This window comes from Oryctolagus cuniculus, chromosome 3 (genome assembly GCF_051225735.1).
Source record: "Oryctolagus cuniculus isolate XC-2025 breed Fujian yellow rabbit chromosome 3, ASM5122573v1, whole genome shotgun sequence".
Lineage (NCBI taxonomy): Eukaryota > Metazoa > Chordata > Mammalia > Lagomorpha > Leporidae > Oryctolagus > Oryctolagus cuniculus.
In genome coordinates this window covers 159924657-159948692 of record NC_142869.1, presented here as the reverse complement: position 1 = coordinate 159948692, position 24036 = coordinate 159924657, and the positions used below count along the sequence as shown (strand labels likewise).

Sequence of the window (24036 nt, the reverse complement as noted above, 5' to 3'; positions counted from 1 at the left end):
TAACAGCTTTTCAGCCTTTAAGGCAACTCACACACATAGCAGCTCTTTCTGGAAGGCTCTGGCACACCCAAATTCTTAGTTATATGCCAGAGTTTGCCAAACTTACAGCATTTGCCCCATGCTGTGTTGTAACTTTCTATTCCCAATGTTTGTCTTCTCAAAGTATGCAAGAAACTCTGATAAGAGAAGCATGTCACTTCACCTTGACTCTGTTGTACTTAATACCAAGCCTGGCAGAGAAAAAGCTCTAAGTAAACATGGTGAAGGATGTGAGTGGCCAAGTTAATGGGTGACTAAATGACACAAGCATTTTAAGTACACAAGATTAAATTTGGGGGGCAGTATTGTGGCACAGTTGATAAGCAGCTGCCTGTGACACTGGCATCGCATATGAGTCCCAATTCCAATACAGCTTCTTTTCTAATGCACCAGGAAGATCAGCAAAAGATGGCTGACATGGGAGACCAGGATGGATTTCCAGGATCCTGGCTTCAGCTCTGCTCAGCCCCAGCCATTGCCGTCATTTGGGGAGTGAACCAGCAGATGGAAGATCACTCTCTTTTTCTGTTTTTCTCTCTCTCTCTATGTAATTCTGCCTTTTAAATAAATAATAAATAAATAAATAAATCTCTTTAAAAGTTACATTTGACAATCATGAGTGAGATAAAAATTGGAATATTTTACAGATGTGAATGTAAGACATATTAAATCATGGACAAAAATAAACAGAGCAATCATTTTCTAAAGGTTATTGTTTCATAAAAACATAGCTAGAATTAGTTTCTAAGATGAAGTAGCTGAAAAACATTATTCTTACTCAAGGCACACTGGTACACTTAGGATATTATTACCTTTTAAAAAATAGAAGCTTTCAATTTAATATTTTCTTGGCATTTTTATAACAAATTAAAAATAAAGATACTCATTTTCAAAAACATGGATTTATTCAAATCTTCACTTTTCTCAGAAGAAAACTAGTCCCCTATGTGCTGGTAGGTCTTCTAGTCCATCTTTGACAAAACTTATGCTATATGTTGCTTTTGAAACTCAAAGTAGAATCTTGATTATAAAACAGCATAGGACTCATTTTTTAAGATAATATCCAATGTTGTATTTCCTAATTGCCACAAGCCTATAGCAAATATTTCAAATACTGTGAATACATACATAGAACTAGGAGGCACCCACTGACATGTTTCCTAGGAAAAGGTAGAGACATGGTGGTAGACGAGTTGATAGATGTAGTATTGCTTAGAATGTGAGCAACATCCTTTTTCTCTTTGGGAGCATAAGTAACGGCTTGTGGGCCTACATTGGTGTCTATACAAACATTTTCAACAGCACATACGTTAACTGTTTGAACATTGTTCATGTCAGTTCTCTCTTTACAATTCAAGTTGGTATAACAGCTGCACTGAAAATTTTTGGAAAACTGCTCCAGGTCTGTAAGTGTGGGTTTTCCATCTACTTTGTACGTTCCATTGTTCCCAATTTGAATAGCAAAATTCCCTGGGTTCAGGTGAAGATAGTCATTTGAATCCCAGTTTTTCCTTGTACACACTCCTTGTTCCTGGCAAAGCACTTGGTTACACATTTTGGCTGCTAGGGTGACATTGATTAAATAAGGATTCAGTATATTCTTCATATAATCATCTAGGTTCAGGCAAGATTTCTATAAAATTATAAGATAAGAAGAATATCAAGAGGATAAGTTAGTTCACGTGTGAATTAATTCATTGCAATAAAAATTTTTAAAGGAATAATAAACAGAGTAAGAATTAGGAAGTATTGTATCCTTTTAAACTTAACAAGCAAGATTATTCCAACTTTTTTGGATAACTTTTCTTAAGTTTCACGTGTCATCTCATGCCACTGAATAAGTGATTCATTGATGCTTAACCTGTCCTAGCCTTGATCTTCCTCATTAATCCAAACAAATCAGGAAGACTGAATGGCACAGTTGTTAGAGTATGGGCTCTGGTGTCCATTTGTCCCAATCAGAGTCTCAGTTCCATTAATGACTAGCTATATGAACCTGGAAATCTTAAATCCTTCTAATCCTTCTAATCCTTAGTTTCCTTTCTGGGTGACATAGGTAAAATCAATCCATTCATTTATCCTTCAGTTTCATCATCTATTAAAATAAAGATAATTTTGGAGCCTATCTTACAGGGTTGTTGTGAAAATCAAAAGATACAATGCATATACTCTCTCTCTCTCTCTCTCTTTTTTTTTTTTTTTTTGACAGGCAGAGTGGACAGTGAGAGAGAGAGAGACAGAGAGAAAGGTCTTCCTTTGCCGTTGGTTCACCCTTAATGGCCGCCACGGCCACTCCCTGGCCACAGAAGAGAGCTGGCCTGGAAGAGGGGCAACCGGGACAGAATCCGGCGCCCCGACCGGGACTAGAACCCGGTGTGCCGGCGCCGCAAGTCGGAGGATTAGCCTAGTGAGCCGCGGCACCGGCCAATGCATATACTCTTAACAAAGGGCCCAGCATATTTTCAGATAACTTTAACCTCAATAAATTACAAATAAATGAAATGAATGTGACATTTGTCAGACAAGTTTAAACAGCATCAAAAAGGATTTCTAAATTACCAGCTTAAAACAGCTAAACAGACTCAACTGAGTACATTTTTTATATAAAATATCACAGAGTCAAATTATATGTGAATAATGATGACTTTTCTACAGCTCTGGCAGAATATGAATGATGAGTAGCTGAAATGATTCCTCTTAAAAGCAGTATGTTCTAAAACCTGAATACTGTCTTCTTAAAACATTGAAGATAGTTTCTTTCTTCATGATCAATAGATCCATGGAGTGAGCTGCCTGTGCTAGTCTTCACAGATCAAAGGAAGTGGGTGTCAGCAGGCAAGTCAAGGGATCTGGGCAATTTCTACTTGACTCTGTTTCTTGTTACCTTCTTTGAGGTTATAATGTTTATCATTTACATAAAAATGACATCCTAAAGATTTCTACAATTGAGTCCCCCAGAACCTATGCCTATGTTAGCTTACATGACAATAAATTTTGCAGATCTGAACAAGGGCCTTGAGAAGAATAGATAATGTTGAGATATATAGGTTGGTTTTATAAAATGACATGAATCTTTGAAAGTGTAGAAACTTTCCCAACTGAATTAGAAAGATGAGATGGAGGAAAAATGAGATATTCAAAGTGTACAAGGGTATTAGTCCACCACTACTGACTTAAAGATGAAGAAGGCCATGAAAAAAAGAATGTAGGGGCCTCAAGGAGAAGGAATGGCCTTTAGTGAATCACCAGGAAGATAATGGAAATCTCATTTGCTACAATACAGCTCTGAATCTACCAACATCCCAAAGGAGCAAGTGAGGATTCTGTCACAGAAAGGATTGCAACCCTACCTACACCATAATTTTAGCCCACTGGGACCCATGTTGGACTTCTGATATAGAGAATTATCAGGAAGTAAACTTCTGTTGTTTTGGCCAATTTGTTGTAATTTTATGGAAGCAAAGTAATAGAAAACTAATACACTATCCATCTTCTTACATGGCATTTAGAATAAAACTGAACTAATCTTTACTTGTATGCAGTGTGACCCTTCTTTCTCTTATCCAATCCTCCCACACCAATTCTATCATTTTATTTATTTTTATTTTTATTTTATTTTTGACAGGCAGAGTGGACAGTGAGAGAGAGAGACAGAGAGAAAGGTCTTCCTTTACCATTGGTTCACCCTCCAATGGCCGCCACGGCCGGCGCGCTGTAGCCAGCGCACCGCGCTGATCCGAAGCCAGGAGCCAGGTGCTTCTCCTGGTCTCCCACGCGGGTGCAGGACCCAAGCACTTGGGCCATCCTCCACTGCACTCCTGGGCCACAGCAGAGAGCTGGACTGGAAGAGAGGCAACCGGGACAGAATCCGGCGCCCCAACCGGGACTAGAACCCGGTGTGCCAGCGCCGCAGGCGGAGGATTAGCCTATTGAGCCACGGTGCCGGCCACCAATTCTATCTTACACACCATAGTTATTTCATTAGCAGGACAGGCTTCCCATGTTTGGGATGCTCCTTTCTCTGTTTATAGCACTGCAATTGTTTACATATGATTTGATCCCTGAATTCCTGCAGAGTTGTAAACCTCAGAATCCTAAGTTAATGGTACTAAGAGGATGAAAACTTAATCCTCTCATAATGTTCAGAGGTGGGGCCTAGTGGGAGGTATTTAGGTCATTGAAAGCATGTGATGAGATGGTAGTTTTTGTGAGAAAGTTTTATAAAAGACTGATGTGGGGGTCCAGCCATTCTCTCTGCTTCTTAGTTCACCAAGGGATCCTTTCTCAGCCTGCTCCCCACCATTTCCATCCGTTATCCTAAACCAAACCAATACAATTGCCTGACCTTGGACTAGAGCTGAATAAACCTTCACTCTTTACAAAGTTACTTGCCTCCAGTATCTCACTGTAGCAACAAAAAGCTCACTGATATAAGCACCTATCACAATAAAATGTTTTCATTGTTTACATATTGTTTCTAATCACTCACACGCTCCAAGAATGCATAGACTTTGTCAATATTCTTCAGCACTATTTTCCTAGTACCAAGTATATGTGAGAGTTTGTACAAAGATCAGATGATATTGCACTTGCTTACTCAAACCCCCAGAGATAAGATATTGCAAAAACAAAAGTAAAGAGAATGATTTGAGATTAGTTTACATAAAATATTATTTATGAAAAATCTAAAACTGGCTTTTAATGTAGTTTGATTTATTAGTATTTGTGTCTACAAGGGTACTTTAAAAAGTGTGTTGAAAAATATAATTGAAAGCCAAATTCATTTTGCATAAAAAATGTTTGACATCCAAGCATAGATTTTCATAATACACATTCTCTATAAACTTTTTGAAATACCTTTGTATATCTATGGTGTAAATGCTCCTATCATGGCCAATTTCTAGCTTCCAACTTGACATCACAGCATGCAGAATTGAGGTTGGTACACCACCCTTACACTGTATGGTAGTGTGGTATGGAGTGCTATGCCATTTGATAGTATTTCCTTTATAAGATGCAATAGATGTAAATAAACTCAGGTGCATAGACAATGCTTAATGAAGTAAAATAACTGATATATTGAGGCCAGCATTGTGGTTTAGTAGGCTAAACCTCCACCTGCGGCGCTGGTGTCCAATATAGGTGCTGGTTCTGTCCCCGCTGCTCCTCTTCCTATCCAGCTCTCTGCTATGGCCTGGGAAAGCAGTGGGGAATGACCTAAGTGCTTAGGCCCCTACAATCACGTGTAAGATCTGGAAGAAGCTTCTGACTCCTGGCTTGGTCAGGCCCAGCTCTGACCATTGCAGCCATTTGGAGAGTGAACCAACAGATGGAAGACCTTTCTCTCTGTCTCTCTCTCTGTAAGTCTACATCTAAAATAAATAAATAAAATCTTTAAAAAAATAATTGATGTATTGAGTATTTATTAATTTTCTTTTTTTAACTTTAAGCTTTTATAATTTAAGTTTTAATATTGGCTGTTTTTAACAGCTGATTCACAAAATTCCTGATAGAACAATCAGATCTCACAAGCTAAGACTAGTAGAACTGTCTTTGTCATACACCTGAGTCTAATAAAAGGAATGGAAAGAAGTGATTTACTTAATTTGTCTAGGTCAGTACTGGTAACTCCCAGTAACTCCAAGTGAGCCTGGAATTATCAATTTTTCAACTTGTCAATGAATGAGAGGAAGCATGACAAATAATTCATGGATCTAATGTTTACAAATTACATAGCAAAGGGGGAAAGTAATTATTGAATTCAAAAGTGAACATAAATTAAGAAAAGTAGCAGAAAAACATTGAACAAAGTCTATAGGGGACAGTTCTAAACAGTGTCATCAAATATAAAATTGTCATATTAAAGTTGAACACATCATCCTACTCATTGGAAGATTCCTGATTCATTCTTTATCACAGTTAAAGGTGGAGTTCTCAGTTCTTTCAGAAAGAAAAAAGGAAGTGGTATGTAGAATTTACAAGTGTTCCCTCATGAAATTAATGGGACCTTTGAAAGAAAAACTCATGGATTTTGGAAAACAAGTAAAACAAATTAGGAATATACTTAGAATTATAAGCCTAAAAAAATTTTCTAATATATGGAATATTGTACAAAGGGGCATATTTATCTGACATTATGTTTTTAGTAATTCCTTCTTACTGCAGATCAAACCAGAGACAATAATTATTTTTTAAAAATAGACAAAAGAACCTAAAGTGACCTTGAAAGAATTTCACAAATGTGATGGCTGTTATGTATTTCCAACTGAAGTGAGAATACAGCTATTCTAGGAGGCCAGTGCTGCAGTGTAGTGGGGTTGGACTGTGACCTGCAGCACTAGCATCCCATATGGGTGCCAGTTTCAGTTCTGGTTGCTCCACATCCAATCCATCTCCTAGATAATGTTCCAGGGAAAGCAGCCCAAGTGCTTGAATCCTTGCACCCATGTTGAAGACCCAGAAGAAGCTCCTGGCTCCTGGTTTCAGCCTGGACCAGTCCTGGCGGTTGCAGCCATTTAGGGAATGAATCAGCAGATGGAAGATCTCTCTGTGTGTCTCTCCTTCTCTCTCTGTAAATCTGCCTTTCCATAAATAAAATAAATCTTAAAAAAAACCAATACAGCTACTCTAGATAAGTGATAAGGGATGAATATAATCCTCAAAAACATCTCTTCTAGTCTACAGTATAAGGTTTATTCTCTACAGCTCCTAGAATAGTACCCCAGGGCTATGAGTTTCACTTGACATTTTCCATGGCACATTTATCACTAATGTTGCCCATCCATCAGAGAAGGAAAAGTTCAACTCCAATTCGACAGCAATTATGACAGCTGCACTCTTGCACTCAGTCAAGAGGATTGAAGAGATGAGAACTAAAGATCCGATCTGGATAATTAAATGAGAATGGAAATAAAGGCAGAGAAATCTATATTCTAACCCCAAATACCATGTCTGAAAATTAAGATTGTAATCTTATTTTTGCAACTAAATAGCTATGTAGCCTAGAGAATTTATATTAATATCACTGAGTTTTTGTTTCCTTACTGGAAAAAAGTACAGTGTTTTTTTTTTTTAAACTTTGAGAGGAAGACACAGAGAGAGAGAGAGACAGAGAGACAGAGACAGAGAAACAGAGACAGAGAGACAGAGAGAGAGTGCTCCCATCTTCTGGTTCACTTTTCCAGCCCACAACACCTGAGCAGGAGACAAAGTCAGGAACCAGGAATGCCATCTAGGTCTCCCATACTGGTGGGAGAAACCAAATTTCTTGGGTTGGCAATACTGTCTCCCGATTTCTGCTTTAGCAAGAAGCTAGAGTCAGGAGTTGGAGCCAGGAATTGAACTGACATACTTAGACATGGAACATGACCATCTTAATCACTAAATGCCCACCTCACAGTTACAATGTTTTCTATCTTACAACTTAACCACACAAAGACAGATATTTTGAGTCAAACATTGAGAATTGACTATCACGTGCCAACCATATCACTTATTCCCTTAATCACCAAAAGCATTTCACCTACTTCCTACCAATAAAACTTACCATACTTCGTGCTAAAGTATGGCTTCCCCATACTACAATTCCAGAGGCCCCCAGAGCAACAATTTCACCAATTGTATTCACAAGGTCATCCTGGAAAATATGATAAAAAGAGCTAATAAATAAGAATAAAATGAAAAGGACAATAACACAAACCTAAGCAAGCTGACCCTAAGGTAGCAAATATTCCTCCACTGTTTACTTTATTCAGCCACTGCCTTAGTATAAAAAATTGGAGACTATTATTTTCACTACTTTTATTAACAAGAGAGCAGACCCATAAAAGAAAAAAAGAAGCTGGTTTAATTTATTATCTATTCTACCTAATCTTCCAAAGTCACTAAGAGATTGTATGATTCCTGTAAGGATGAAATACATTCTTGCTTTGCATTCACATGATGATGTAATGATGTAGAACTATTTGTGTTCTTATTTCTAAATAATGTTAAAATTTAATTCACTTCAAAAATGATACTGTTGGGGCTGGCGCTGTGATTCAGCTCTCTACTGTGGCCTGGGATAGCAGAAGATGGCCCAAGTCCTTGGGCCCCTGCACCCGTGTGGGAGACCCAGAGGAAGCTCCTGGCTCCCGGCTTCGGATCGGTGCAGCTCCAGCCATTGCGGCCAACTGGAGAGTGAACCAGCAGATGGAAGACCTCTCTCTATATCTCTACCTCTCTCTGTAACTGTCTTTCAAGTAAATAAAATAAATCTTTTTTAAAAAGATACTGTCTTCAACACCATTTCTGGACACTATTTCATAGCCTTGATAACTTGATGTACTCACCTGAGAAAGGAACTGAAATATTTTATCAGTAAAAACTAGTCGAGTATACACAAAAATTGGAAGTGGGCTTTTAGCATTAGGTACTTCAGAAACCCTAATAGCTTCCTGTACACGATTACGGACAAACAATGCAGCTTTTGGAGAAGACTGTAAGCTGCTCTTCAAATAAACGGATGGGAAAAGGGCAGTGCTTTCCTTCCACAACCAGTCGAGATCATCATTTCTCTTCTTTTCTATATCAAAACAGATCCCTTTATAGTTGGGTTTATCATAGTTATGGTTGTAACAATCAGGAAAAAGATAATAACCCCAGAAGTGATTTGGCCGAAATAATCTTCCCAACTTTAAAGTCTCTTCCATGAAACATTTTCCTGCTTTTTCAAATTCTATTTTGGCTAGCTTGGTAGCTTCTGTAAGATTAATTTGTGGATTTTGTTGTTGAACCAACTCAATAGACTTAATCCTGTAAATATCCTTAGGCTTCCAGTTTCTTAGCCAGGTGGGCCGCCACTCTTCCCAGTCAATGACAGCCAAACCTACATTGTCTGTTGGCATATAATATAAAATGTCTTTCTTAGCTTTGTCCAAATGCTGTTGTAAGGGCCCCAGTTGGGGAATTCCTCCATGCACACTTACGTTTTTCGAATCTATATGAGGGTAGTAGCCAAGTCTATCAACATAGAATATTGTAATGCCTTGTCCTGTCTTGTCTTTTGAAGGACTTCCAAATAAAGAGAACAGGCTCGTATCTAGTGGTTCACCAGACTTTCCAAGACAAAGTTCAGTTGGGGCATTCCAGGCCCACAAAAAGGGCACATTTGGGATAACAGGAGGTGCTCTGAAATTCGCGGTCAAGCAACATGGAATCAGAAGGAAGATATACAGTATTTGGAATGCTCTATTAAACTCAACAGCACTTCCAAAAAAGATATGCTTGAATTTCAGCACTCCCATTGCAAAGAGTAATGACTATGGAAAACACCTATTTCTTCTTACTTGCTTTGGTTTACCAAATATTTTCCACAAGATACAAACATAGACAAAAGATAGTGCAATGAAACCACTTTGATTGTTAAAGAGGTACAATGGTTATGTTTCATTTAAATGTTATTCTTCTTATTTCATGTTTCAGGAATGTTTTGCAAGTTGCATCATCTGTAACTAAAAAAAAAAGTATGGAATAAACTGCTAAGATTATGCTGCCAAGAATGTAAGCTTTACCAAGTTCTTAACTTTAAGCACAAAGAATGTAATTCAATTTTAGAAGGTGAAAGACCTACTCCTATGTTTGAATCAATACAATTATTTACCTCTACCTATGACACAAGATCTATAATAGTTAATGTTTGTCTCATCTTCTGAAATCATTAGTGGGCCTACAAGATGGGTGGAAGTAGCTATTTTGTGGCTGGCATTGTGGTGCAGTGGGATAAGCACTGGTGAACCTGGCCCAGCTCCAACTATTGAGGCCATCTGAGGAGTGAACGAGGGGAAGAAAAATCTCTCTCTCTCCCTCTCTCTTTTTCTCTGCCTCTCTAGCTCTCCTTTTATATAAATAAATAGATCTTTTTTAAAAAAAACATTTTTCCTCCTGCCTTCCCAGGTGTGCAATGCCTTACTAAAACCCCATTAATTAAAATAAATTCCAGTTGAAGTTTTTATTCTTATTGGAAAACCACTTTGTAGTAGTCTCCCATATATATGAAACAACTGTTACCAAATTGTGAAATTTCACCTTTCTTTTCTTTCCTTTTTTTTGAAAAGGTGACAATAAAGAAGGAAGGAAAAGTTACTTCTGCCATTTGAAAGTTTGGTTGAAACTATTAAACCTACCAAAAACTCTTAGCAAACGACAAGCACTCTTTGGAACACTGCTTAATCAAATCTTACAATATTGTACTCTCATGTCTAAAGTTAGTAAACCATGTAATAAAAACTTTCCTTCTTTGTGTCTTTACTAAAAATGATTGGCTCTAGTCTAGCATTATAACAGTAATATATGAATTTTGGTCTTATTATAGTGCTTGATAAATGAGCACAAATTTCAATTGTCATAAAACAAAATATTACAGCAAATTTTGTGGTATAAAATGGTCTGAGCTAAGGAGAAGAAATTAAACTATGTATAATTCATCATTTGATGTTTGCAAAAATTATCCACAAGAAGATATAATTAAATGCTCTGTTTATAGATGAAATATTCAGTATTAGGAGTAAATTAGAATTTTTCTTTTTAACCAGATTAGTAGCATGCTGCCATGTGAAGGTACAATGAGAATTTTACCACTCTTCCAAGGAATGTGTGTCCTTACCATTGCAAAAAATACATTCATGTCCATCACTGAAAAATATATTATTTTAATGAGAATATACCATAGAATAAAATGCAATATTAAGAACCAGTATGATCTTTATTTTACAGGTAATGAATTTTTCATACATGTTTAGAATATGTGAAGATTTTCGTGGTATAAGCCCTTATAAACTCTCTTAATTGGGACCTAGAAAATCTTCACCTGAAGTAATATTGGGAGAAATAAAATTAACTCCTTTCAAATGCAAAATACCAACACCAATGCCTAAATGGCAGGGAGTAGGAGAAGGCAATGCCAAAGGATTCACTTCCCCTACATTTCAGGGAAGGAACAGGCTAGGTTTATTGGAATTAACATTCAAATCTAGTTTCCACATGGTCATTTTATATGAGAAAAACGTGAGAGGGCCAGCAATGATGCACAGAGAGTGTGACTGCTGCTTGCAAAGCCCCTGTCCCATATCAGAGTACCTATGGAAGTCCCAGCTGCTCCATTTCCTGTTCAACACCCTGCTAATGCACCTGGGAAACCAGCAGAGGATGAATCAAGTGCTTGGGTCCCTGGCACCCACATGGGAGACCCAGATAGAGTTCTAGGCTTCTGGCTTTGCATGACCCAATCTCAACTACTGTGGGCATTTGGAAAGTAAACAAGCAAATGGAAGATTCTCTCTCTCTCTCTCTCTCTCTCCCTCTCTCTCTCTTTCTGTGTGTGTGTGTGTCTTTGTCTCTCAATCTCTGTAACCCTGTCTTATAAATAAATAAATAAATAAATAAATAAATAAATAAATATTTTTTTAAAAATAAGCGTTGGAGGGTGAACCAACGGCAAAGGAAGACCTTTCTCTCTGTCTCTCTCTCTCACTGTCCACTCTGCCTGTCAAAAAAAAAAAAAAATAAGCACTTCTAGAATTCAAAATTGATTGAATAAAATATCTCTTATTTAGTGAGACTTTTCGGATAAGCCTTGGGAACAGAATTGGGGAAGACCTAGAAGTTTGCATTTAAAATAACATCTTTCTTTAAAAAAAATATAAGAGAGAACCTAATCTCCATAGAAAATTTTAGCTGATTAAACCTCACATAACCTCTGGCCTTATCTTTCCATTAGAGTACATTTTAAGCATCCTCCATCTGAAAATCTGAAATCTGCAATGCCTCAAAACCCAAAAGCTTTTGATTGCCAATGTGATGTCACAGAGAATTCCACACTAGGAAACTTTATTTCATCCATAAAGTTATTAAACATATTATCTAAAATTATTTTCCAGCTACATGTATAAGGTTTGAATGAGACAAAAATAAATTTGTTTAGATTAGGGTCTTATCCTTAGAATATCTCATTATGTATATGCAAATATTCCAAAATTCAAGATTAAATTCTTTTCAGAAACATTTTTTCACTCAAAATCAGGTAAGGGACATTCAACCTTTTCTACTCAATTTATACCTATTAAAGTTGCATCCTAATTGTCCCTGTTGCCCACAGTGTGGATATCTGCTTCTTAAAGCACTTTTGCTAAGGCTCTGATATACTAAGTCCCAACACTGGAACCTTCCAGGAAGTCTGCTTTCAAATGCCAACCACCAACCTACCATCAGTAGTATCAAGGCAAGAAATGAGCTGGTTCCAGTGTCTTCCTAGAGCATAAGCAAGTCATCGGCACCCCTTAAAAAACTCCACATTTTCTCTTTTTTTTCTTTTTTTTAATTTATAATTTCTTTTTTTATTTAATAAATGTGAATTTACAAAGTGCAACTTTTGTATTGTTGTGGCTTCCCCCCCCACAACCTCCCTCCCTCCCGCGGCCCTCCCCTCTCCCACTCCCTCTCCCATCCCGCCCTTCATCGAGTTTCATTTTCAATCACCTTCATATACTGAAGATCAACTTAGTATATACTAAGCAAGGATTTCAACAGGCTGCACTCACACAACCGCACAAGGTATAGGGTATTGTTTGACTAGTAGTGTTGTTTTTAAGTTTCATAGTAAAACACATTAAGGACAGAGATCCTACGTGGGGAGCATGTACCCAGTGACTCCTGTTGTTGATTTAACAATTGGCACTCTTATTTATGACGTCAGCAATCACCCGAGACTCTTGCTAGGAGCTGTCTAGGCTATGGAAGCCCCTTGAGTTCACCAACTCTGAATTTGTTTAGTCAAGGCCGTATCACAGTGGAGGTTCCTTCCTCCCTTCAGAGAAAGGTGCCTCTCTCCTTGATGGCCTGTTCCTTCTGCTGGGGTCTTGTTCACCAGGATCTTTCATTTAGATTGTTTTTTGGCCACCGTGTCATGGCTTTCCATGCCTGTGAGACTCTCATGAACCTTTTAGCCAGCTCCGAATGTCCCAAGGGTTGATTCTGAGGCAGGAGTGCTGTTTTGGGCGTTTGCCATTCTATGAGTCTGCTGTAAAGTGATAAATATAAATACACAACCGATCAAAAAAGATAGGGTAAGTGTCGAAGAGATTTCACAAATAAGACCAGTGTAAGCAAATAATGAAGGATAGAATAAAAGGGAGAGAATGATCCTGCGGGGGAAGCAGGACACATTTTCTCTTGAAATAGATCCTGAAGCTTAAGTTTCGAATACCTTTAAAGTAAAATTCGTATTCCTTTTGTAAAATAATTTTATCACCAGAACATATGCTGGCTAAATCTTTTGAGCCACAAATCCCATGTCTGAGGGAAATCCAACATTATTTTGTAATATAGATCAGAAAGCTATGTGTAGATATTCACATATGTAGAAATTCAACACTACATATTGTAGCATCTAGAAAATGAGGAAATACTAAAAGCAAATTCAAAAGTCAAAGATGAAAAAATTTATGTAGACATCAAGCTAGTTATAAAAACAGTGTAGCAAAAAAAAGATGTTTGTGTAAAGTATTTTACTATGTGAAGTACCATGTGAATTAAAGTATGAAAATACACACTATAAATTGTGTCATACAAAATCATGTAAACACATGCTTAAAGAATTTTTAACAATTTAGAAGTATGAAATATTCATATTTTCTGAGCATCTATTATGTGTACTTTTTTCCCACATAAATTTGTTTTTTTTTTTAACTTTTATTTAATGAATATAAATTTCCAAAGTACAGCTTATGGATTACAATGGCTTCCCCTCCATAACGTCCCTCCCACCCGCTACCCTCCCCTTTCCCACTCCCTCTCCCCTTCCATTCACATCAAGATTCATTTTCGATTCTCTTTAGATACAGAAGATCAGTTTAGCATACATTAAGTAAAGATTTCAACAGTTTGCTCCCACACAGAAACATAAAGTGAAAAATACTGTTTGAGTACTAGTTATCGCATTAAATCTCAATGTACAGCACACTAGGTCCAAAGATCCTACATGAGGAGTAAGTGCACAGTGACTCCTGTTGTTGACTGAACAAATTGACACTCTTGTTTCTGGCATCAGTAATCACCCTAGGCTCTTGTCATAAGCTGCCAAGGCTATGGAAGCCCCCTGAGTTCACCGACTCTGATTGAATTGGAATCCCCTGGTATGTTTCTAACTCTACCGTTTGAGGTAAGTCAGCTTAAGCATGTCCCGAATTGCACATCTCTTCCCTCTCTTATTCCCACTCTTATATTTAACAGCGATCACTTTTCAGTTAAGTTTCAGCACTTAAGAATAGTTGTGTATTGATTACAGTATTCAACCAAGAGTATTAAGTAGAACAAACAAAAAAATTCTAAGAGGGATAACATATTAAGTTGCTCATCAACAGTCAGGGTGTGGGCTGATCAAGTCACCATTTCTCATAGTGTTCATTTCACTTTAACAGGTTTCCCTTTTGGTGCTCAGTTAGTTGTCACCTATCAAGGAGAACAAGTGGTATTTGTCCCTTTGGGATTGGCTTATTTCACTCAGCATAATGTTTTCCAAATTCCTAACAGGGATCACTTTTCAGTTAAAATTTAAACACCTAAGAATAATTGTGTGTTAATTACAGAGTTCAACCAATGGTACTAGAACAAAAAAAAAATACTAAAATGGATAAAGTATTACATTGTACATCAACCGTCAGGACAACATCATGCTGAGTGAATTAAGCCAGTCCCAAAGGGACAAATATATGTTCTCCCTGATCAGCGACAACTAACTGAGCACCAAAGGGTAAACTTGTTGAAGTGAAATGTACACTATGAGAAACAGTGACTTGATATGTGTACTCAAAAAAAAAAAAAAGATTTATTTTATTTATTTGAAAGACAGAGTTACAGAGAGAGGTAGAGACAGAGAGAGAGGTCTTCCAACTGCTAGTTCACTCCCCAGATGGCCGCAACTCAACAGGCTAATCCTCCGCCTAGCAGCGCTGGCACACCGGGTTCTAGACCCGGTCGGGGCGCTGGATTCTGTCCCGGTTGCCCCTCTTCCAGGCCAGCTCTCTGCTATGGCCAGGGAGTGCAGTGGAGGATGGCCCAAGAGCTTGGGCCCTGCACCCCATGGGAGACCAGGAGAAGCACCTGGTTCCTGCCATCGGATCAGCATGGTGCGCTGGCCGCAGCGTGCCAGCCGCGGCGGCCATTGGAGGGTGAACCAACGGCAAAGGAAGACCTTTCTCTCTGTCTCTCTCTCTCACTGTCCACTCTGCCTGTCAAAAAAAAAAAATCTATAACAATTCTAATGGCAAGATGATGGTACCTAGTTCAGTTCTTAATTCCATGGAGCTAACCCATACAGAGACTCTTGATTCTGGAGACAATCTGTGATTCTCTGGAGGGAAAGCACTTGTATGGAAATAAGGCATCTGTTGTGGAAAGAATAGCAAAGAATTAAACCAAGAAATTTGGCTCTCTTGTTGGACTTTTTCTATTCTGATTTGCACTCTTTTGCTTACCTATATTGAATCTTCTCTCTTTGTATTACTATCACATTTCCATGAAAAAAAAAAAAAACATAAAGTATAAGGAAAAAAACACTAAGCTGGGAGCCAACCCTGTGTCTCAATGAGTTAAGCTGTCCCTTGTGATGCCCACATCCCAAGTTGGAGAGCTGGTTCAAGTCCTGGTTGCCTCACTGCTGATCTAGTTCCCTGCATGAGAAAGCAGAAGATGGTGCGAGTGTTTGTACCATTGCCACACACATGGGAGACTCAGAGGGAATGTCAAGCTCCTGGCCTTGCTTGGCTGCTTCTGTTGTGGCCATTTGGAGAGTGAACCAGTGGATGGAAGATCTCTGTGTTTCTCTCTTTGTCACTCTGCTCTTTTCAAATAAATAAAAATGAAATTCAAATATCATAATCTTCCCAAAACATTATGTTGTATAACTTAAATATACATAATTTAATATATTTTTAAAAAGCCAAATACCTTGTATTCCAAAAAAGAAGAGTATACAAATTTATGATGATGTCCATTCCTAGCCAAAAGAGAAGCTGAGCTTTAAATCTGTGCTAGAAAAATAATTGCTGGCATCAAATTTTATTTTGTTCCCACTTTTTATTTGAGAAACTAGATGATAGTTGGATAAATGATTAGCAAGTCAGAAGTATACATCGGGGCCGGCGCTGTGGTTCAGCGAGTTAAAGCCCTGGCCTGAAGCACCAGCATCCCATTTGGGCACTGGTTCTATTCTTGGCTGCTCCTCTTCTGATCCAGCTCTCTGCTATGGCCTGGGAAAGCACTGGAAGATGGCCCAAGTCCTTGGGCCCCTGCACCCATGTGGCAGACCCGGATGAAGCTCCTGGCTCCTGGCTTCGGATCGGTGCAGCTCCGACCGTTGCGGTGCCAGCTTGTTATAGATTTTGAATACAAATTATTACAAATATAAAGGTAAAAATTTCAGAAATAAAGGCAAATACAGATAAAGGCAAGATTATAACCTTGCTGAAAGGAGTACCTAACATTACTGAAGGGGTAGGAGGTGATGGAGAGAGTTCCAACGTTTAAATCATGGGACTGACTTTGTGGTGAGTAGTTAAGCCACCACTTGTGACGCCAGTGTTCCATCTCAGAACGTTCTTTCAGGTTCTGCTGCTCTGTTTCCAATCTAGCTTCTTGCTAATGCATCTTTCAAGGCAGCTTGGGCCCCTGCCATCTACATGGGAGACCTGAATGGAGTTCCTGGTTCCTGACTTCAGCCTGGCCCCGCCCTGACTATTGTGGGTATCGGGAAGTTAATCGGCAGATGGAAGAGATATCTCTCTCTCTCTCTCTTTCTCTCTGTCATTCTGCCTTTGAAATAGAACAAACAAATTTTTTTTTTAGAAAAGGCTTAACTCATTCATAATCTATAGTCTGTAAAACAGCTCAAACATGCTCAAGGCATAGTCACAATACTAAGCAAATAGCACTTGACATTAGGAGAATAATACTGAAGGTAAGTTTTGAATCCAAACAGAGTTTTGAAAAAGATAGAGACCAGCACAATACCCCATGAAGCAAAAACCATGCAACTTTCTTCATTAAACAGAAAAATTCACATGGGTTTTTAGGAAGGAGATTGTGAGCTAGAACCTTCTGTAGGAAATTTCTTCCTAAGCTGTGATATTTCATAGGTAATTTGGTAAGAAATAGATATCATGGCTGGCGCCGCAGCTCGCTTGGCTAATCATCTGCCTGCGGCGCTGGCACACCGGGTTCTAGTCCCGGTTGGGGCGCCGGATTCTGTCCCGGTTGCTCCTCTTCCAGGCCAGCTCTCTGCTGTGGCCCAGGAGGGCAGTGGAGGATGGCCCAAGTGCTTGGGCCCTGCACCCGCATGGGAGACCAGGAGGAAGCACCTGGCTCCTGGCTTCGGATCAGTGCAGCGCGTAGGCCATAGCGCCATTTGGTGGGGTGAACCAACAGAAGGAAGACCTTTCTCTCTAACTCTGCCTGTGAAAAAAAATAAAGAAAGAAATAGATATCATAAACTTTCTATTTTTAAAAGATTTATTTGTTTATTTGAAAGGCAGTGTGTGTGTGAAGGAGTGAGTGTGTATGTGAGCCTAAAACTCCATCCCGGCCTCCCACATGAGTGGCAGAGGCCGGACCACTTGGGTTTCTTCTGTTTCTTTCGCAGGCTCATAAGCAGGGAGCTGGATTGGAATTGAAGTAGTCAGGACTGGAACTGACTTGCTGGCATTGCAAGTGGCATCAGCTTAACCCTCTGTGCCATAACACTGGTCCCAGATATCATGATATCATACATTTGTTTCTATAAAATAAGTTAATGCCACCTTAAATAGCATTATATCAATTTCTTTTTCCTTTTTTTCTTTGTTAATATTCTCATTATTATTATTATTCTCTCTGGGTTTCTTTTGCTTTCACCTTAATTTTGTCAGTATTGTCCTGGATATGTTATGAGTGGCATAGAATTCTCAAAGCTAAAGAAATTGCTTATCTTACTTTGCATAACTACTACCAGGCACAATATTCTGCCAGAAAAACTACTCTCAACACTGAAGAAGTTCATCATAAAAAGGAGCCACATTACATAATTTCTAATCATTTTTCAGAAATGCATACATTATTTGCCCCACTAGGCTATGCTATAAAGAAAAAATGATCACTTACTTTTGAAGTAAAATTTTTAAAGTTTTTCCCTAAGACATCAGTAAGTCAGAAGTTGATCCAGTCTGATAGCTTTGCAGTTTTTAACCTGTCAGATGAGAAAAGGCAGGCCTTTGCCCAGTCAATTAAAGAAAGACTTAATCATATTGATATGTTAGTGTGTGATGGGGAGCAGAAACGTGTGTGTGCTTAGTGTGTTGTGTGTGTGTATGTGTGTTTTAATCCAAGCAATTTCAAATGCCATGGCAGAGAAGATAACAAAGATGGTAAATTAACATAAGAATGTTATAAAATCTTATTAGCATTTGAAGTGAGTTTGAATCCAATGGTAAAACCAAGTCCTCTTGCTGTTGTATTGATTGCTAAGCACTTTGTTACATTAATGACAGATTTCTACAGTGTCACACTGATGAAGAATGAACTTTAAGGCACTTAAGAATGCACAGTATTTACACTAACAGTAAAAATAATTTCTCCTTACAAAATAAATAAATAAGAATTCATATTTTCAAAATTATAAAGAAAGTCACATTTGATATTTGTTACTATGGGAAAATACTAGTTTTCGAATTATGCTCCTTTTCCCTAGGATGGAAAGAGAAAGGAGAAATAGAGAGACAAATAAATAATGAAATCCCTCAAGAGTAGTTCCTGAACCAAAATTTTTTAGTTGCTATGGTGGGACATACAGATATACTTCATACATGTTCAATTCATGCAGTAAATTTGTCTATTCTACTATAACCAGGAAATAATATATCTAAGAAGCTGAAAAATCATCATCTGATTAAACTTGAATTCTAAATATTGATCCTCAAGCCAATCAGATTGATATGCAGTAAAAATGTTAATACCTTGGCTTTTAGAAATGAATGATACCTAGGTACGAAGGGTGTTTTGTTGAAATTAATAAAATAATTTATCTTATTCTTGGAGGAGAATTACTCTGATAGAATGTAAATACCATTCGGTATCCAAAATCTTTGTAAGAACCCAGGGCTAATTAAAGAATATTTAACAAATAGAACTTTAGCTATAGGACTAGATTATTGCTCAATTTTCAGAGACACTCAGTTTTAAACTCCACAGATACATTCTAGATGTGCTCATTAAATTTCACTAAACTCAAAATCATGGCCAACGGTAACACTTGAACATGAAAAAGTTTAAGCATAACCATCAGAAGCCATGAAGTTATCCAAAATATAGAGCTAGCAGTGGTTAAACCATACAAAGCAGAAATTTTCGAGAAAAACTATTCCAATAGGAGAAATAAAACCATGGCTTAGAACTGTTTTTAATACCAAATAAAACAGGGAAAATTGGTAATTTATAGCCAAGAAGCAGGGTGAGGGTCAGCAGAAGCTCATTAAGGTGAAACAACAGAAATAAAGTGGGGATTGCAAACAACCTGACCTGACTTGATTTTGCTGAAGACAGGCCAGGGTGATCAGATATTAACTGGGAGATGTTGGAGGATGAAGAGCCACAAGATATCAAACACGGTACCATGTGGAAGATGGGGAATTCTTGCTAAACCAACTCAGAGGGATCCATGCTAGTAAAGGGCCTTAAAAGTTTGAATACAGAAGCCCAGGGATGGAGACCTCATCAAGAAGAATGCCCAGATGAGCCTGGATAGAGTCTGGTCAAGGAGAGAATCTTTGTCAGTCCCTCCTCCTGCCCAAACTAACCCAGTCAATTAGTTAATTAAATAAATGAACTTGATGCACTTGAAATTCCAGTAAATTCAAAATTATGGTCAATGACAACACTGTAGAATACAGATGCACAGCAGAAACCAAAGTGTATCATCCAAAGGCTACAGAGCTCAAGCATTCTTCAGACAAGTATGCCTTCTACTGCCAAGCATGAGGCTGACACACCCAGGTATGACTGGACAGTAGTAACTGAAGCAAGACTTGAAGAGCTGCTACATACAAGATGCTTATTATAAATATCATAGCTTTACTAGGGAAGCTCTCTGCAATGCCTCTTGTCTAATCCCAGGCTGAACTCAGTCGTGCTTGGCTTTCAGGCCAATCCTGGTTCTGTGATCACAGTGCTTAGCTTCCTGTCACTGATAAAAGCTGATACTGTATTTCTAGGGAACAACAGGGCTAACAGGGCTGTTAAATATGCACATGAAAATGGATTCACCTATCCTTTTTCCACCCAACTTATAAATTTTATCCCAGATCAATATTACCAATAATCAGGCAAATGTCTCACCATACGAAGAAAAGCAATTGGGTACATAAGATAACAAACACTTTTCAGATGATTCATACATTGAGTAAAACATACTTACTATAAGCTCCTTATATTTATATACTTATTTATTTACTTTTTGGGTCATCAGATGGACCATATGTGCAGTTAAGAGAGAACTGAGAAACTAAAAGACAATTGGCTTACCCTGGCAGCCAATTTCTGATCAAATTATTTCCCAGTGCACTACTTGTAAATATCACCAAATTTCTGGAGATAATCAACATATGCTCAGGAATCCTCCAAGGCCCAGACTGTCCCATGATACGCCAAATTTATTTATTTATTTACACTTTATTTTTCACAAGTTTGGTGAATGGCCGAATGCTATCCAACTAGATGTGTTGACAACAGGACGAGGGTAAAGAAATTAAAAACTGAAAGTTTTCCTAATTTTTTCAGATGAATCAGATGAAGGAACTCATTTTTCAGCAGAAATAACCACTTCCTTGTGAAAAGTCCGGGAAGCCCCTAAAAATTTCATACTTCACTCATCCTTAATCATTACGGCAAATGTAATGTAAAAATCTGGAAATGAAATGAATTTCAGAAAAAAAAATCTTTCAAGAAACTGAACTTAATGGCTAAAAGTATTACCTTTGGTCCTAATAAAAATGTCAAGTTCTCCAATCAGGGGACAGACAAACTCCTTTAGAAATAGTTTTTGGCCACTTTTATCTACTGATTTTTTTTTAACTTTTATTTAATGAATATAAATTTCCAAAGTACAGCTTATGGATTACAATGGCTTTCCCCCCATAACGTCCCTCCCACCCGCAACCCTCCCCTTTCCCACTCCCTCTCCACTTCCATTCACATCAAGATTCATTTTCGATTCTCTTTAGATACGGAAGATCAGTTTAGCATACATTAAGTAAAGATTTCAACAGTTTGCTCCCACACAGAAACATAAAGTGAAAAATACTGTTTGAGTACTAGTTATAGCATTAAATCTCAATGTACAGCACACTAAGGACAAAGATCCTACATGAGGAGTAAGTGCACAGTGATTCCTGTTGTTGACTGAACAAATTGACACTCTTGTTTCTGGCATCAGTAATCACCCTAGGCTCTTGTCATGAGCTGCCAAGGCTATATTTTAACATTTACCATTCCTGGATTGAGTAAACAGTATGGAGACTTGAGTGAGCAATTTGCCTTGCTAGATACAAGAACTAACTAGTTTACTTAGAGCATATTAAGTAATAACACATGACACCAAAAAGGTGTGGCCTCCGTCAACTCACAAACTTTGTTCTTTTTTAACCAAAAGATCAGATAGACATCCAGATTTTTAGAAGAAAGCATGTACTGTTACCTTGCTGGGACTGACTTCACGAAGTACTACCAACCACCTACACTGTCATCAAATTATAAGAAACTCCTCCTGGGTTCATGGGAACCACAATAAGCTAGAAACAGACCACTGCTCCCAGGACACCAGAAGACCATTCCTACTGATGACTGCATAACAATACCAAGATTCTAGAAGCAGATGACATCACAAAGTACACAGCTTTCCCCAAGATCATAGACTGAGAAACTTGATTTTCATCTATTTCTCAACTTTTAAGTCTCTCTTCCCTGAGAAAAGAAAATGGAAAAAAACTTCTTTGTAAATAAAACTTTCCCTTTCCCTGTTTTTTGAAAAGTTGACTGCATATTACATATCAACCTAATCTGTCTATGACCTTCCACTAAGTTTCCCTTTTAATCTGTGTCTCTCTCTTACAAACCTTACTTTTTTGTAAACATGTCAGGCACAAACCTAATTCCTCCTTCAACAAGTTTTCCAAAACCGGGTCTTATTAACCAATCAGTCTCAGTGCTGATGAACACCTACACCACGTGAAAAAACCTGAAGTTGTTTTTAATTCCTGCAGTGTATACAACTGGTAAAGTAACTATATGGAAGATGGATAAATGAAGTGGTATAGTATCTATGAGCAGAAAAACTTCATTCTTCCCTTCTTTCTAGTAAGTTCATTTGGTCTGGAAAAAACTATAAATCTCAAATATTGTCCTTTGCTCAGGTGAAAATTTTAGAAGGGATTTTTTCCCCTTTGTACTGAAAAAAGACATGGTACCAAATCCTTCGTGGTTGACAAACCAAAACAATAATGGAATCAATTTATATGATTTGATTATACCAGCAGCACTCTCAAACCTTCATGAAGGTCATAAACTTTTCTAGAATAGCCTTTTATGACATAAACTTTTGCCAAATCTCCAAATGTTTCTTCTGATCACAGAAAGTCTTGCATGAGCTGGGGTAGAGCAGCTACTTCTCTAATCAAGCTACCAAACTCCATAATTTTGGATGCGTAGACTCAAACTCCAGACTGACTTTGTTAGGTGACAAAACCAAGCCTTACAGCTCCCAAAGCCGACTGTCAGCTTCTTATGTCAAATAGTTCACATGTTCTGCTCTTACTAATTAACAGGAGTACATGGAAAATGGAGATGTGCAACTTCCATGATCCATGACAAAGGTTATGAAACACACTGGACCTGGGGACTTCAGGGTTCTACTCTGATCTTGTCCATGAAAAATTATGATCTTTCTATCATATGTGGAAAGAAGCTATAAAAGGGGCTCCAACCTAAATGGTTAGGACATTGCAGATTTAAATACCTAGTTCCTTCTGTCACAAAAATACTCCCCCTCAAATGTTAACCAAATTACAAACTTGGGCTCCTTTATGAATAAGAAAATGCCACATAAACATGTCAAATAAGACTGCATAGCACATAAGCTGTTATTGCTTCTCCACATCCTTTTTAGTGCTGAGGACCTTATCTTCAAGTTTTGAAACAGAAGGTTGGCAAAGGCAATCCTGCATCTTTCCACAGTGATAGAACAAGAGTTCAATACTGTGAGAAGTAACTATTCAGTTCATTTTCTTTTTTTTTTTTTTTTTAGGATTTATTTTATTTGAAAGAGTTACAGAGAGGTAGAGACAGAGAGAGAGAGGTCTTCCATCCACTGGTTCACTCCCCAGATGGCCACAATGGCCGGAGCTGCACTGATCCAAAGCCAGGAACCAGGAGCTTCTTCTGGGTCTCCCATGCGGGTGCAGGAGCCCAAGGACTTGGGCCATCTTCTACTGCTTTCTCAGGCCAGGGCAGAGCGGGATCGGAATAGGAGCAGCTGGGACTTGAACCGGCGCCCATATGAGGTGCCGGCACTTCAGGCCAGGGCTTTAACCTGCTGCGCCACTTTGCTGGTCCCTGGGTTCATTTTCAAATTAAGGTGTTTAGCTGTGAGTAGATAACTAGCTCGCATAATAGCTTGCAGATGTGTGGAAAGTTAACAGTAGCTAGCCAGCATAACAGTGAGTTTACATGCACCTGAAAAGTTCTTAGGCAAACAGGATGTTAGGAGTGGCCAAAATAGTTAAAGCAAATGCCAGGAAGATTCTAATATCATGGTACCCAGACAATGAGAAATTGGGGTAGAGATCTGCTTACTAGGGAATAAAAATAAATAATAAATAAATAAAAATAAATTTTAAAAAATAAAACTGCACTGATTGTGCTGGCCCACCAGGCACCCGATCT

At 38.2% G+C, this 24036-nt stretch overlaps 1 protein-coding gene across 2 annotated transcripts; it reads right to left on the bottom strand.

Moving 5' to 3' along the window:
- Positions 1 to 885: 885 nt before the first annotated feature.
- SPAM1 (sperm adhesion molecule 1) lies at positions 886 to 21984 on the bottom strand. 2 transcript variants are annotated; one of them, NM_001082672.2, is made up of 4 exons: positions 21794 to 21984; positions 8370 to 9530; positions 7586 to 7675; positions 886 to 1672 (listed from the first exon to the last, which is right to left on the bottom strand). In NM_001082672.2, the coding sequence occupies exons 2-4, from the start codon at positions 9321 to 9323 to the stop codon at positions 1133 to 1135; spliced, it is 1584 nt and encodes a 527-aa protein (NP_001076141.2). In that variant the 5' UTR covers positions 9324 to 9530; positions 21794 to 21984; the 3' UTR covers positions 886 to 1132. The 2 variants fall into 2 exon arrangements, with proteins under 2 accessions (NP_001076141.2, NP_001348401.1); NM_001361472.1 differs by having other exon boundaries at positions 8370 to 9524.
- Positions 21985 to 24036: the final 2052 nt, after the last annotated feature.